We start from the raw sequence: 16,419 nt of genomic DNA on the forward strand, positions 1-16,419 counted from the left end.
TCGAGGACTAGTTATTTTAGTTTCTTTGGTGTATTTATAGCAGCTGGTCCTTTTTTTGTTGCTGCAGAGAATACAGTGACTGGATGCTACTTGCTTTGCTAACACCTTTGATATATGCAGTCTCAGTGTTTATAATAAATGCTTCGGACTGTCGGACCCTGTAGATTGCCAGGTTGATTGATGAACTGTCAATTCTACTCTTTCAAGTACTTGTTACAATTCTTGTTCTGCAACTTTCACAGTGGTTTTCAAAATTTTCAAATGGTCTTCTGGAGGGTTTTCCTTGGGTTTGGAGGTATGGGTGCCTGCTTTGGCTTTTTGCAAATCTTGCGAGCAAAACTTTTGAGGTCCGTCTAATGCCCTGTTTCTCTTTCTTTGCACCACATATCTTCAGAATTGTGGGTTCAGCTATACAAAATGGTGGTCATCTATTATATTTGTGGAACTGCTAAGAGGTGGTTGTGTTAGTATTTGATAATCTACACTTCTGTTGGTGGTCTATCATGTCATGTTGCTTTGCACACATTTGTGGTTCTCCTCCTGCTTGGTTGGCTGGATATGCGTATTTAAAAGAGCTTCTAAAGTTAAAGAAGTGAAGGTTTCCTCTTACTCAGGTTAATTTTTACTGTTCTCTTTTTCCACATTCAAATTTTCTGCTTGCTTAACATTTGGAGATACTGATTCAAAGGTCATTTCATTTAATTTTTTTCTTCCTTTTCTGGAAGCTATATGGGCTATATGTTGCTCAATATTTGTGTGAACTGTTTCATCTTCAGATGTCTGAACCTGCTCTACACCATGTAGTTCTTTATGCTTGCATCCCCTCGTTCACTTCACGGTTTGTAAAGGTTTTTGAGAGTTTCATGCGGTAATGCTTAATTCATAACCATGGTCATTCAGATGCTATTTGAGCACAGTTTTCAATACATATGCATCTGGTTTTTCCATATTTAACCTGTGAAGATATATGGGTAGAGTGACTGCTAGCTGCATTGTCTCTGGGGACATCTGGACAGATGTCACAGAAAAGGAAAATACATAAAGCAGAAAGTGACAGCGTCAAATTTGTTCAAGAAAATAATAAAGGATTCATTAAGCGTGCAATACAGTTAAGATTTCAAATTTGTTCAAATAATGAGTAAAAGATTCATAAAGGGTGTTTTGCTAGGTAGCACTACTGGTCTGCTAGTTAATCTGCTCAATTTTTAACATTCTAGCCAGAATTCTGTGCAGGGACAGCTTTTGGTTTAGTTACAAAAATTTGGGGGAGTTTTTCTTCCTCTACTTTTGGTTTTGTGCTGCTTTCCTGAACAATGATTGGGAGTTTTTTTTTTTTTTATGATATTGATTGAAAAACCATAGATGTTATCCAACGTATATGACTTTGTTTGGTATTCCAGTGTATCAGGCAATTTTGGCATCATATTACCGTATTGTTATTGTTGCTTTAGAGATTGGCCTTGTTTTTAGAATGGGGAAATTCTGGCCTTCCAAGGAGAGGAGATGTTTCTTGGATGTGAATGTGCTCTAAAATTGGGAGTTTTTTTTTCCTTCTCATACCCTCCGTGTTGTAATCTTTGCTTAAAAAATTTGCCGCCTTGTAGTGAGTCATTATTAACTGGCTCTACATGTTGTCTTTGATTGTAGGGGATCTTGGAGTTTTGGTCATTGTCATTACCCTGCTATATTGGTTCATGAGATTTCATACACATTTGCCCTTTCCTACTTTTTATTATTTTTAAATTGTTTTTCCTGAGGACTGATTGGAACCTTCTGGATTTGATGATTGATTTGCCCTCTGTCTACCTTGTTAGTACGAAGGATTGAACAACTTGTGTTCAAAGGAACTATTTAACTTCGTTAACATGACTATGGTTGCTGGAATCTGGGTCTAGATGATTTGGAGCTTTGGTGACAACTTTATGTCTCCTGCCTAAGATCAAAGGCTTTTTGCATTGTTAATGAAGGGAGTTCACATTATCTCTGCTTTTGTGCTTGAGCCAACTTAGTGGTTTTGACACCTGTAAATGTCTCTGTGTTCCCCCTTTGTGTCATGAGCTCGGAATTGAGACCTGTATCTTCTAATGCATCCAAAGGCCTTTCTATCTCTTTTGAAAAAAAAAAAAAAACTCGTGTATTTTCTTTCTTGTGTTCTGACAATACTTAACAAAGTTGTACTGATTATTTGGTCTCGTTCCAGGAGCTGCCCTTCATCCCAAACTCTTTAGTTCTGTTTTTGCTCTGAGGAGGTAACTGGCATCATCAATTACGCTGTCTTGCTCAATTAGGGTGTGAATTCGATTGTTTTTGTCCTGTTGTTACCAGCATTTACATGATTTTGGAGAGCTTCTCGTCATATGCATCGTGATGGTTGGGTTGGCTTCTGAATGGTTGTTCAGGTTGTATGTCCTCCTCTTCATGTTAGGAGCTTAGGTTGAAGAACTCATCTTTGTAGTGGGCATTGTTTGGAAGTGGTTCTGGTTCTCTATCTTTATTACTTGAATGTTAGTCTCTTTAGGCAGCTGTGGAATTTCAAGTTTCGCAATGTTTGGTATGTAATCATTTTTTATGGTTCTCTCTTAGATGACAATTTGTTATTCAAGGATTTGAGATCAGTTAACTCTATTTATATGTTATTTCTATAAAATGAGAGTTGGTGGCTTAACTATCAGCATTTAGACAATATGTGAAGGAGAGCTATCCAAGGGATGTGACAGTTTAAGAGTGTTTGAATGTAGGTCTCTGTGTCTCCACACTGATCAGTGTATAACTGTTTGAAAACCAACAGGTTCTGTGCCATTTGACTTTGTATACTTGTGTATTATTGACAATATCAGGCTGTTGTAGTGATACCTAAGGGCTTCCTTCTTCCAATCAAAGCTGTCTACCTTGTTTTGGAGCAGTCTTCTTCTACCCTGAGCTAATTGTTGCTAGTTGTTGCTGAAGTTGGTGGAGCAGTCTTCTTCTACCCTGAGCTAATTGTTGCTAGTTGTTGCTGAAGTTGGTGGTTTTGGGAATGTTTTAACGTCCATCTCTCATCTGTGCCGTAGTGGCTTGGATTCAAGGTTGATCTTGTGTCTTAACACTTTTAAGGATCTTTTAGTTGCTTTTGATTGATTTTGTGTGTGTGTGTGTGTGTGTTTTTAAGTACCAAGGTGTGGCAGTCAATTTGATTGTTCAGTACTGTAGCCGTGAATTGTGGTCAACATTATTCTTGAGCAGTTCTTCTCTTCAAATACTTGGTGTACAGGCTTTCTTGAGCAACAGTGGGCAGTTTTTGGTTAGTTATAAACCCTTTGGTTTATCCGTAAGGACTTTTTTGTATTTGTTTTAGGATCTTGGGTTCGATTCTTCATCGAGATCTTTGCTTCGTTCTTGTAAGCCTAAGACTATTTACTTGGACCCCGTACCAGTTGATCTTTGTGCTTGATCAATTATCGGTTTTCTGGAAATTGTTGATGTTGATATCTCCTTTCTATTGTAGGAACTGTGGTACAAGATGGGTGTTGTGCTTGAAGAGACTCTAAGCCGTTTTATTGCTTCTTGATTATTTGTCGAATTCATTCTGTTGTTTGGTGTGGCAGTAAAATCTACCTCTCCGTAATGTGGGTGAGAAGTGCAAGTCTATGTTCTCTTGTTCATGATTTTGCAAGAGAAAATGGGAGTTTTCTCCTTCCCTATTTTTCTCCTGAGGTTTTCTTTGACCAAATAGTTGACATATCAGGTTGACTAAGATCTATGTCATCTTTAATTTGGAAGGATCTTGAGTTCGAGGAGCTCAGTCATGTCGCTAAAGTAACTGAAAGGAGTTCTTTGCTGCCCTACATGTATTACTTTGTTTGAAGATTGACAGTTTCTGGATTATCTATAACAAATAATAGGTCTTTTATCTGTTTTTGATTATTTGTTAAATTCATTCTTTCTTCACTGGTTTAATGAATAATCTTTCTTAATCATTTGGTGTGGCAGTAAATTCCATGTTCTGTAATGTGATGAGAATTGCAAGGGCTGTGTTGTGGTCTAAATGATTTTGAAGGAGAACCAGAGGAGTAATTTCCTTTCCCTATTTTTCATATTGGGTTTCTGTGAACAATAATGAACTGTTTCTGGTTATCTATTGAAATGCTCCGGTTCATCATCATTTTAGGAAGGAGGTTGGAATTGAAGAAGTCAGTTGTGCGGTTAAAGTGATTGAAAGGACTGTGTATTAGTATGTCTTAGGCTATCTAAATGATTTTGAAGGAGAACCAGAGGAGTAATTTCCTTTCCCTATTTTTCATATTGGGTTTCTGTGAACAATAATGAACTGTTTCTGGTTATCTATTGAAATGCTCCAGTTCATCATCATTTTAGGAAGGAGGTTGGAATTGAAGAAGTCAGTTGTGCGGTTAAAGTGATTGAAAGGACTGAGTATTAGTATGTCTTAGGCTATCTGTTATGCCTTTGCATATTTGTTTTACGAGTTTCAATTGGTTGGAGCGGTTGTAGTGACATCTGTGGCCTCCTTCAGATTAGAGGCTATCCATATTGGTTTGAAGGAATCCTATTCTGCCTAAATCAATTGTTTGTTAGTGCTTGACACAATCCCTGGCTGTTTCATCTGCTTTTGAAGTTTGTACCATTAGTCAGCAGAGTTTCACGGATAATATCCATTCCTGATTATGTGGTGCGGTTGCTAAATAATTGGATGCAAATACTAATTTCTGTTCATCAGCTTAATCTGGAAATAATTTTTTTTCATGGTTTATGAGTTGGATTTTTTCTTATTCTGGAGGTCTGGGACTTTTTTATCCTAATTTCTGTGGTGTATTTATAGCAGATTGAGCATGTATTGGAGGTTTTGGCTATTTTCTGATGAAGTTTGCTAAGTCTTTAGCAAAGTTGATTAAAGTGCTGCTGTTGTATGCCGGTGATTTAACTTTTTTTTACTCCAACCTGCTTATGATCCTGCAGTCAGAAAATGGGGCTTCTTTTCCTACTGTTCTCCACTGTTGATATAAAAGAAGCTGAGGCACCAGTTTCAAGGGGATAAAAATGAGATAGAAAATGTTTTCATATTTTTGAGGCCTTGTCTGACACTTGTAGGGCTCCAATCCTATTGTTTTTGCTGCAACTTAAAGGTGCCTCGTGTTTCTCCCAAGTTTGATTCAGGCTTTCACCCGAGCGTATCCATTTACTTGTGAGTTAAGTTATGCATCCTCAGCTTTTTGTTGTGGCATGAATCTGAGTGTAGAATTGTGTGTGGAAGACATTTATTTCTTTATTTTCTTGATGAATTTTACAATTAGGTTAGATTGTTACAAATTGGTGGGAAAAAACAGATAAAGAAGATTAAATAAGGTAATTACATTTATGTAGGCGTTGATTATATGATATAGATGCATGCAGACAAGATTTTTCTATAATCTTAAATGAGAGAGCAGATCATTCAGGTGTATTAGAGTTGTGGGTTATTTCTTTTTCCAGAACATACATTTTAGCAGACATCCTTACTCCCAGTTCCAGTGAAAGCTACCCAGGAAATTGATAAATCTTGTTTTTATGTTGGTTCATCATGTTATTTGTTGAGATTGCTCTGTGAGGTTTGTTGCATGTCTATTCATGAATATGTGCGGGAATGGAATTTTCTCTGCGTATGCTCTTTTTTTAGGCCCTTGGAAACGGATTGCATTCTCTTGTGCTGGAGTCTCCTTGCAGCATCTGCACCAACTTTTGATAGTGTGTAATTTCCTCCAAGAGTACATCTTCTCTTTCTTCATTTTTTTTTTCTTAATTGTCTTTGCCAATGCAAGTTGCTTATTTGTTTCTGCTGTTTGTATGATGCTTGTAACTCCGCCTCTGTGATATCACCAGAGCCGGTCCCAAGCCCGGAAATAAGGAGGAGGGAAAGCTGTTCATAAGTTGGTTACTGCACTATAGTGGCTGATGTTGAACTTAGTATGCTAGTAGAAGCTTTTCTTAGATGTTGAATACATGTGAATAGCCTAAGAAGGCTATAATCTAAGTGCAGTATGATGTGAAAGTAATGGCTGATGTTCTTATGTGCTGTCTTGTGAAAATCTTCAATGTCCTCTGGACTTTGAAATAGATCTAATTGAGAAAATTATTGCAATATGGTTTGGTGGTTTCTCCAAGTCCCTTCTTTTATTGGACTTTTTGACAACATTCTAATATGCATCAAATTTTAATAAAATCTAAATATTTTATTTTTTGTAAGTATACAGATCGTGAATATTAAATATCGATCTTACAAGGAAGATTTTCAATTAATGATGATTTGTGAATTCCTTTATTATTTAGATTATTACAAGTGTAATAAATTAAATTTACATTATAAATATGAGATAAAAGTAATACAAATAATAATAGAAAAGCTCCTAAGATTAAAGGATTTTTCACTATTCTTAGAAGTGAAATTACCGATTAATTGATTATTATTATCTTGATTAGTTATGACGTAATTTCCTAATGTATTGTAACACTTACTCTCGTAGTGAATCAATTATACTTATAAATTACTCTCGTGGATATGAAATTAATTATAAGTTTATTTCTTCTGTGAAATTACATAAAATAAATTACTAAATCCATAAAGGTACTCCTTTACGCCCATGAGTAAATTTCCTAAATTTAACACCAGTTCAAATTTAGCACATCTTTGAACTGGTGTTAAATTTTAATTTTCATTACAAACTTAATACCTTAAGATTATCATAATTAATGGCCGATTAATCATAATTACATAAATAAAAAGTGATAAAATAATTTGTTCAAAATAATATTATCAAATAATCAAGTAAATATCACAAACAAAACATGAAAAATTCATCCATAATTCTAAGCATAAACTTTAACAAAATATGAAAATAAATACCAAACTTGTATTATAGGTAAATGTGAAATCAAATATAAAAGAGAAAGTACTAGGAGACAGGTTACCGTTGTCATATGAGCTCCAACTTTTCATCTTTACTATTCAATTCTTCATCCAAATCTAGTTACAAGTACAAGATGGATAAACTAAACTAACTATACTATACTAATGAACTAAGAAAAATTAATTAAAACTACATTTTGGTAGTGTTTCTAATCCTCCAAAGTTATTTCAAACAAACTCTCCATAGGCCTCTATTTATAGAGAATTCAAATTCAAAGTGAGTTGTTTCTAGTGGGCAAAGCTGTCCCTTGAAATTACAAAAAGTTGCTTCTTGAAGTTTTTATGCTTGCTTGCTCATATCCACGTGGAATTCTTGCAAAAAAATTGGTCAAAAAATTTACGTGAACAGAGCACAAGTTACAGAATAAGTTGCAGCCGCAATTAAAGAAAGCCTGACCTCAGAAAACATGGGTTGAGATCGTGTATTTACCCCCATGTTTTGTCTCTTTTGGAGGTTTTCTCATTTATGGTTGGTCTTCAATTTTGCTTTGTTTTTGCACTAATTTTCATTGATATTTTCTCAATAACGGAGGCTAAGCTAACTCTTGTACAAAACATGAAAATTGTAACTTTTGAGTTAGCTTTTCAATACCTCAAAAATCATCCAATTGGAGTTCTATAGATTGAAAAATGACCAAAATACTCTTGACTGGTCAATTCCCTATTTTTGCTTTTGACAAGAAAAATGATTGACTGCATTTTGACTTTTTGACTTGGAAAACTCATTAAATGGATTTCGATATCTTCACAAGAAATGTAGAGATATGTGTTAGCTTCAAACTCAATCTAATGGTTGTAATTGAAGACATAGTCAAAATACCAACAGGTATCAAAGCTGTCAAACTCCCTTTCTTTTACACTAGATTGTATTTCATCTTTGCACTTCATATTCTTTTTAAATCACTTCAAATCATCAACAATTATCTAAATATCTTATCAATTTACTTCATTTGATGATTGAATCATTAAACCCTACAAAATATGAAATTTTCACCACTTTATTCCATAAAAATGCAATTTTCGACACTTAAACCATAAAATATCAATCTTCACTAGAAACCTAGTTCATTAGCTATAAAAATAAATAAAACACACCAAAATTAAATAATAAAAATCACTTGAAGCTCACAAAATGCGTACTTATCAAAGAGCTTAGAAGTCTGCAAACAAATCAAGTTCACTCACGAGCGCTTATGACTTTGCTCGATTAATATTGAGTTCAAGTTGAGCTCGGGCCGATTTTTTCAACTTGTTAGTTCGCGAGTTGGCTCGAATATATATATATATATATTATGTAATATTATATGTATATGTCTAATATGTTTATTATTTATCAAGGAAAAAAAATTATTTTATTCATTTTTAAAAAATAAATTAATTAATTTTTTTATTTTTTTAAGTTCGAATAGGCTCGAGTTTAAGTTCAACTAGTCTCGAATTTGAGATTAAGTTCAAGTTCGAGTTTTATATTGAAAACTCGTCAACCTCAATTTTGAGTTAAATTTTGATAAAATCAAGTTGAGATTCGGTTTAATTAGACTAAAATTCAACTCAATTCGCTTCATTTGCAGCGCTAAGGTGGTGGCAGTTCCTTGTCCTTGTGGGCAGTAAAGCAATTGGCAACCTAATGTTGAAAATCATGTGAAGTCGCCACCAGTATCAGGGAATTTAAAAAAAAAAAAATGTGGCAGTTCCCACGTTGTGTTAGTAATATTTCCTCCAGATTCACAACTGGGTGGACAAAATACATTAAGGAGGTTACTGATACAATCAAACCGATACATTCAACTTGCAAGAAGCGGGAATGATTGGGTTGGATGATAAACAGAGAGGAGAGAGGAATTATAAGTAGAATGTTTCGGTTCAAGAATTGCCACTTAAAAAAATCAACTTGCAAGATATAAATTTCTGTATTTGTTGATAGAATCAAATGATAGAATTAACGTGCCATGTTGTCTTCTTTAATATGTGTGTATATTCAAGATTCACAACTAACTGAAGAAAATTTTAGTGGTGGGGTCACTGATAATCAACCAGCCTTATACTTTCAAAGTTTTTTTTTTTGGGTTGGTCAGACCAAAGCATTTGATAATGTATAGAACACTGCATCAGCAAAAAATTAGTCTAACCCACTCTAATTGTAATTTTAGGCACTTCACATTCATTACATCCTAACCAATTTGGCAAAACTTTCCTAGAGCCAAAACGTCTAATGGTTTAGATTCTACAATTACTTCAGTTGTATTTTGTGGATAAATCTAATGGATATTTTAATTTACACACTCACACTTACCATTCCCTTGCATTTTCTAATAAGATACTAATTCTTAAATAATAAAACTATCATAATTGACTCAAATAGATCACTAAAACTCTAACTTGATTAAAACGCTACTAAATAATAATATGGAAATTTCTAATTTTGAGTCTTGATTTAATATGCCAACATTGCCTTCTTTAAATCAAACTCAACATGAGTTTGTATTGGTTCTTCATTTTCAAACACTTTTTTCGTTGCAATAATCCATGCATCTGGATATATTGTTTTTCTCATACAATTTGATGTCAATTCATTGACAATTCACCACTTTGTAATTTTCATAATTACAATTCAACTGATAGGATTCTTCTTTGATCTCTGTCTTTATACCCACAATTAATCTGACAATTCTTCCGAACCAATTTTATGGTCCAATCTTTACCAATTGAATACTTCATGACCAATCTTGTGGTCTAAATCAATCAATTAATTTCTTCACAGCAATCTCTTATGATCATAAGTCTCACAACACAAAACACCCGTGACTATCCTCGTAGTCAGTCAATTCTTCAATATTCATAGGCATCCCAAGATTAATTTCTTGAAATTAGGGCTCTGATATCAGATGTAGAACCAAAAATTTAACTAAAAATATATTGGAGATATATTTGACAAAATCAAAATGAGGGGGAGGCAATTTACACACATATAAGTGGAAGTTTTCTAATAAGATACTAATTTCTAAACAATAAAACTACCATGACTTGACTTTAATAGAATTACTAAAACTCTAACTTGACTAAACACTATTAAATAATAATATGAAAAATTATAATTTTGAGTTTTGATTTTATATGTTGACATGTAAGTAGGTTACTAATACAATAAACTTGCAAGATGTAGGGAGGGTTGGGTTTGGGTAAGAGGGAGGGATAACAAGTAGAAAATCCCATTCAAGACCTCTCGTTTCAAAAAAAAAAAAAATCAACTTGCAAGATATAAATCTCTGTATTTGCTGATAGAATCAACTGATGGAGTTAACGTGCCATGTCGTTTTCTTTACTCTTTCCGTTCCATTGAAAATGTCATACTTTCCTTTTTGGCTGTTCCAAAATATTTGTCATGTTTGATATTTCTAACTACTTTATACCCTGAAATTTCCTTTATACCCTTCATTAATGATGCATAAAGACAAATGTGAAGGAATTGCTTTCTATTTTTTACTTTGACTAGCATATGATTAAGGGCAAAAGTGAAACAAAAAGAAAAATATTGTAGTGGAGTGTACTATGCATAAAAAATACATATTCCTAAATATGACTAAATATATGGGACGGAAGGAGTAATATGTATGTACATTCAAGATCCACAACTAACGGGCAAAATATAAGTGGTGTGGTCACTGATAATCAGCATGCATTATGCGTTTAGACCAAATCTTTTGATAATGTATAGAACACTGCAGGCGCAAAAATTTGGTCTAATCCCCCACTCTAATTGTAATTTTAGGCACTCCACATTCATTGCATGCTAACCAATTTGGCAAAACTTTCCTAGAGCCAAAACGTCTAATGGTTTAGATTATACAATTACTTGAGTTGTTTTTTGTGGATAAATCTAATGGATATTTTAATTTACAAACTCACACTTACATTCCCTTGCATTTAGATACTTTCTCAAATTAGTTACAATCTTGTCAAAAAATTTGTACTTCAAGTTATTTTAACAAGTATTCCCGGGGCACTCTCAAGGGCACCTGGTAGCACCCATCAAGAAAAGGATCCTTCAAATATGTTTTATAATCAATGAAAAAAAATTTAACAACAAAATACAAGACCATTAGATTCTTATTATTCGAGTCAAGAGTCATAAAAGAAAAAGTTTGGAATGTAATCCTGTAAGTCTGTTACTAAAATTAAATCCAATTTTACCCCAAAATTCTATCTATCAGAATAATTAAATGTAAAAAAAGAGAGAAACAAGGTAAGCCTTTTGATTTGAAGAAGTTGAGTACTTGAGCATATACTTAGTGGAAGAACATGTAATCAACAACTAAGGGGATATATGGGAAAAAAATAACATTAAGTAAAAGTAAAAATAATTTTTTGTGAATTTTATCAAAATTGAAAATATATTAAAAATATATCATAATTGTTTGACTTCATGTAATTTGTATTTTACGTTGCTAATTATATTGCTAGTAAATCAATAAGAAGAAAAATTAAAATACTTATTTACATTGATCCTAGTCAAATCAACATTCAACCTACTATAATTTAAGTAATGATAGAATCTTTGTATACGTTATAGATGATGGAGACTGCGCAGCAAAGCCCCAAATTTATCACAAAAAAATATGGGATAATTTCAGAAACCTCCCTTGAGGTTTTTAATAATTTCACCTAGTTCCCTTAAAATTTGAAAAATTACATATACCTCCCCCAAGTTTACCATTTCTGTAACAAAAACTATTTAATGGTCAAATTTTTGATTGGATAACCCAAGGTGCCCTCATGAAATTTGCAAAGTTCACTTTACTTTCTTATAAAATTATTAAAATACTATGGAACATGCACAAAATTTCAAACTCATTTTCAATCCTCATCTCTACTATTTTAACTCTTTTCATATTACCACATTTCAAATTAGAACTATTATCACCATGATCATTACCACCATCAATCCTTAAATTCTAAAACCTTAGTCGAGATTCAAAAAATTTGTATTGTTAAACTTTAAAAATTTTAATAAATGCATCAATATAACATCCTATCCGTCAACTATTGGAGTATCAATACCAGCTCTATTCTTTTTATACCCAATTTACATATTCTTCTATTCATCTTCAGATCCTCCAAACAAAGCTAAAATTAATTTTTATTATATTATTATTGTGTTTAAGACAAGGTCGAATATTCCACCAGTGAATTTTATTTTTGTTTCCATTAAATTTCTAATTTTGTGATGCACTCATATGAACAAGATTAGGAGTGAATTGTTTAATTGCATGAAAAAATATTAATATGTTAAGACTATTATGGTCATTTTGTAAGACCAAGGAAGGCATGTGTAATATTAAAAACCTTAAGGGTACCAGGCGAAATTGTCAGAAATCTCGAGGGAGGTTTCTGAAATTATCCCAAAAAACAACAAAATGATTGAATTAAGGGATAATGTTAGAAACCTCCCCTGAGATTTTTGACAATTTCATTGAGCTCCCTAGGTTTGAAAAATTATACATACCTTCTTTGTCATTTAAAATGAAACCTTCCTTGTCATTTAAAATGACAATACTACCCTTAATATTTTAACAAAATTCCATTGTTTGGTATGCTTATACTTAGAATGACTTTAAAATTATTTTTTCATTCTTTTTCCTTCTTATTCCTTTTTATTTTAATTTTTTGCTAATAAAATTGTAAAATTACCACTATTATCTCTAGTTTCTATTGTGATCAAATGTTGAACTAATGATTTTTTGATGAGTTAACTTTATATGTAATCCGATGTTTTTTTGCTAATCTTTGTTTTCTATTTTTTGGTATTAAAATTAGCAATAAGTCAAAAAGAAATTGTCCAAAGTCACTACTAAATTATGATTATCCCATAACTCAAAAAATTCATAAACCCTGAATCAATTATTTCAACATTTTATTTTCTATCTTATAAATCTAAATTTATAATAAAATACCATAAAAAATATCCTATCATAGTGATTATAAAATTATTATTATAATTGTTTATCAAATAGTATGTATGAACACAAAAAATTTGGTACATTTTCCTTATAATTACATTAGATAATCTTATAATTCTATAGGGAAGTAATTTAAAACTCATTACACAAGGGCATTTTTGGATATTCATTTAAAAATTTGATCAAGTCAAAATTATTTTAAGGTTTTGTTACTAAAACTATCAAATCAAAGGAAGTATGTGTAATTTTTTAAATCTCAAGGGAGCTCAGTGAAATTGTCAAAACCTCAGAGGAGGTTTCTGAAATTATCCCTTGAATTAAACCAATCCAAGGAATACAGCATTCAATCAACAATGAATTAACAAATGACAGGAGGAGGGATGAGTTGGGTGGTATGAAAGGAGGGAGTGTAAGTAAGAAGCTCGGGTTCAAGCAAAGCTGTTTAGTACTTTATCAATAAATATAGTACACCTTGAATACAATTTAGAAATAAAAATATCTTTTGAATCTAGAATAAGAAATATAGACATTATGTTAGTCAACCCAAACTTAAATTTTGATGAATTAAATTTCTGTAAGAGAATAGAGTGCCAATGATACACTAAAAAAAAAACAAATGATAAAGTCGATGTTCAGTCTTTATATATCAATATCATAGCCTGGAAAGAAGAAATAGTGTAGAAGTAAATGTTACCTAAAGATATCACCTATCTTGACAATTGTCGCTGTGCATTAAACAATGAAAGGACAGGGAGTGAAGTAATTGCTGAATTCTCTCGGTACACCTACCTTCTTTCCTTCTTCCATTTCACTACTTAAGCATCGGAGCTTATTCCGAGGGAGATAGCCCCGCCTTTTTCAGGTTTTCTTGACTAGACAAGGAGTGAAGTAATGAAGGTACTATAAGTAGGTGCAAGATTTTGCCTCTGCATAGCCCTTTTGTCCTACCCAAATTTGGATTGTAGAACTTCTCAACATTCTGCACATATAGATTCTGCAATAGAGCTTTGTCAAAGCTTGCAAAATTTATATTTTTGAAGTAGAAATTTGATTATGGAATTTGTGGACAATGATAAACTTCATGTCCTATTTCTTCCATACTTGAGCCCAAGCCACATGATCCCTCTTGTTAATGCTGCCAGGCTATTTGCTGCTCAGGGCGTTAAGGTAACTATTCTCTCCACCAAATACAACACTGTCCTGTTTCAATCCTCCATTGATCATGCCATCGAATTAGGCCACGACATTACAATTCACAACTTGAAATTCCCATCAGCTGAAGTGGGACTACCAGAAGGAATCGAGTATTTCACCGCGGCAACTACAAAAGAAATGCTTCCCAAGGTACACATGGCTGTGTTGCTGCTCCAGAAACCAATGGAAGAACTTGTTCAGCATCTTAATCCTCACTGTATTATCTCGGACAAGCACTTTTTTTGGACATGTGATTTAGCGCAGAAGCTGAGCATACCAAGAATCTTGTTCTATCCAGAAAGCTTCATTTCTCATTGTTTGTGCCATAACCTTCGGCAATATGAGCCTCATAAGTCAGTCAGCTCAGATTCTGAGAGTTTCTTGATCCCTGGTTTACCAAACAAGATTGAAATGAAGAAGTCCCAATTGGAGGATCACATGAAGGAAACAACACCGTACTTTGAAATGATAGTAAAGCCAATCAAAGAATCAGAGCTTAGGAGCTTCGGCTTGCTTTTTGACACTTTTTATGAGTTGGATTCTCAATATGCTGATTACTTTGAAAAGGTAAGAGGGATAAAGTTCTGGACCATTGGACCTCTTTTCTACTTCTCCAACAAGGAGAAAACTGACACTACTGCCCATGGGAAGGAGAGTTGCTTAAACTGGCTTGATACTCAGGGGGCCAACCAAGTCCTCTACGTTTCTTTTGGAAGTGTTGTAAGATTCTCAACCGCCCAACTCAAGGAAATTGCATTAGCTCTTGAGGCTTCGAACCAACCGTTCATTTGGGTTGTCAGGAAGAGAGAAAATGACCAAGATAATCAACAAGAGAGCTGGCTGCCAGATGGTTTTGAAGAAAGAATAACTGAAGGAAACAAAGGTCTGATCATTAGAGGTTGGGCTCCGCAGCTAAAGATCTTGAACCATCCAGCAGTTGGAGGGTTTATGACTCACTGTGGTTGGAATTCAACGATGGAAGCTATGACTGCTGGGGTGCCATTGATTACTTGGCCAGTGTTTTCTGAGCAGTTTTACAATGAGAAACTTGTTCAGGTTTTGAAAGTTGGAGTCAGTGTTGGGGCAGATCATTGGAACTTATCTCCAATTAACGAGGGTCCTGTAGTGGAAAGCAAACAGATAGAGGAAGCAATAAGCCTATTGATGAGCAACTCTGAAGAAAGCCAGGAAATCAGAAAGAGGGCAAAGAAGATGGCAGCATTGGCAAAGGGGGCCGTGGAAGAAAGTGGATCATCCTATCAAAATCTGCTTGATTTAATTGGTGCATTAAAAGAATGTGCTTTTGGTGTCAAGAGTTAGTTGTCTAAGGAGTACTACTAGTATGATTGCAAAATGAAATGTTTTGAGATTGGAAAATGTCTCTAGGTACTTTTTCTAAGTTTGTTCAGTTTATTGTCTAAGTAAGAATGAAGGGATGCTGCAATGATAATAAAGAGAGTTGAATCCGGACACATTGCTCGGTTGGTTTTATGTTTCATGCCAATCTAAAAATGCCTGTGATTCTTCATCTATAATACAAGACAAACTTCATGCACTTTTATTTCTAATTCTAACCTAATTTAAAATAATATAATTCATTTTGGTTGGCGGACGAATCAAAAAGGAAAATAAGGAAAGATGGAGAAAAGAGGTGGTCAAATGGAAACATAGGTAATGACTAAAGACTAAAGAGTAGGAACCAGCAAAGGTCTTCCAAGAGGGAAGGAATGGATATGGATATGGCAACTCATGTAGTCCAGAGGAAGGAATGGATATGGCCATCTGGGACTGGAAGAAGGTTGTATGTTGAAGGCGAGAAGTTGATTAGCGATACTCCTACAATTTTTCTGTGTAGCAGCCAGATTGATATATGTTTTTAGGTACCTTCTCCTTCTGGTGTCTTTTTAGTTAAGTCTGCTTTACATGAAGTGAGAGATAAGTCATCTATTGTTGATGGAAGCATCTGGTGTGGTATAGCTACACAGCCCTTCTGTACTCATTTGTATTATGGCTTTTATGCAAAGGAAGGCTCGGTACTGTAGACGGGCTTCTCAACTGGGGAACGGAGCATTTTGACCCTTTTATTTCTGCTACGCAAGCAGAAAGATGAATCTCAAAGTTACCTTTTCTTTTTGCAGTCTAATTACTTAACAGCCGTGTGGAGTAGAATTATAAAGCTTTGTTTGATCTTTAGAATTCCTCAGAGATGCCGAGATGAAACTACTGTGGTTGTCAACTTATCTCCATTTCTGGTTGAAGACCTTTGGCAGTAAGGTAAAAGAACTGGCTTGTAACTGTTACACTGTACCAGATCTTGAAGGAAAGGAAGCA

General features: G+C 33.9%; 1 protein-coding gene and 1 long non-coding RNA gene across 2 annotated transcripts; both read left to right on the plus strand.

Annotated features, from left to right (window-relative positions):
- The first annotated feature begins 69 nt into the window (after positions 1 to 69).
- On the plus strand, positions 70 to 2,474 carry LOC113774838. The gene is made up of 3 exons (XR_003468833.1): positions 70 to 295; positions 395 to 614; positions 2,201 to 2,474. It is a non-coding gene; the product is annotated as an uncharacterized LOC113774838 (long non-coding RNA).
- Positions 2,475 to 13,591: 11,117 nt separating this feature from the next.
- LOC113769169 (soyasapogenol B glucuronide galactosyltransferase-like) lies at positions 13,592 to 15,584 on the plus strand. The gene has a single exon (XM_027313640.1). It carries the CDS (start codon positions 13,948 to 13,950, stop codon positions 15,406 to 15,408), a length of 1,461 nt encoding a protein of 486 aa, XP_027169441.1. The 5' UTR covers positions 13,592 to 13,947; the 3' UTR covers positions 15,409 to 15,584.
- Positions 15,585 to 16,419: the final 835 nt, after the last annotated feature.

This window comes from Coffea eugenioides, chromosome 1 (assembly GCF_003713205.1).
Source record: "Coffea eugenioides isolate CCC68of chromosome 1, Ceug_1.0, whole genome shotgun sequence".
Taxonomy (NCBI): Eukaryota; Viridiplantae; Streptophyta; class Magnoliopsida; order Gentianales; family Rubiaceae; genus Coffea; species Coffea eugenioides.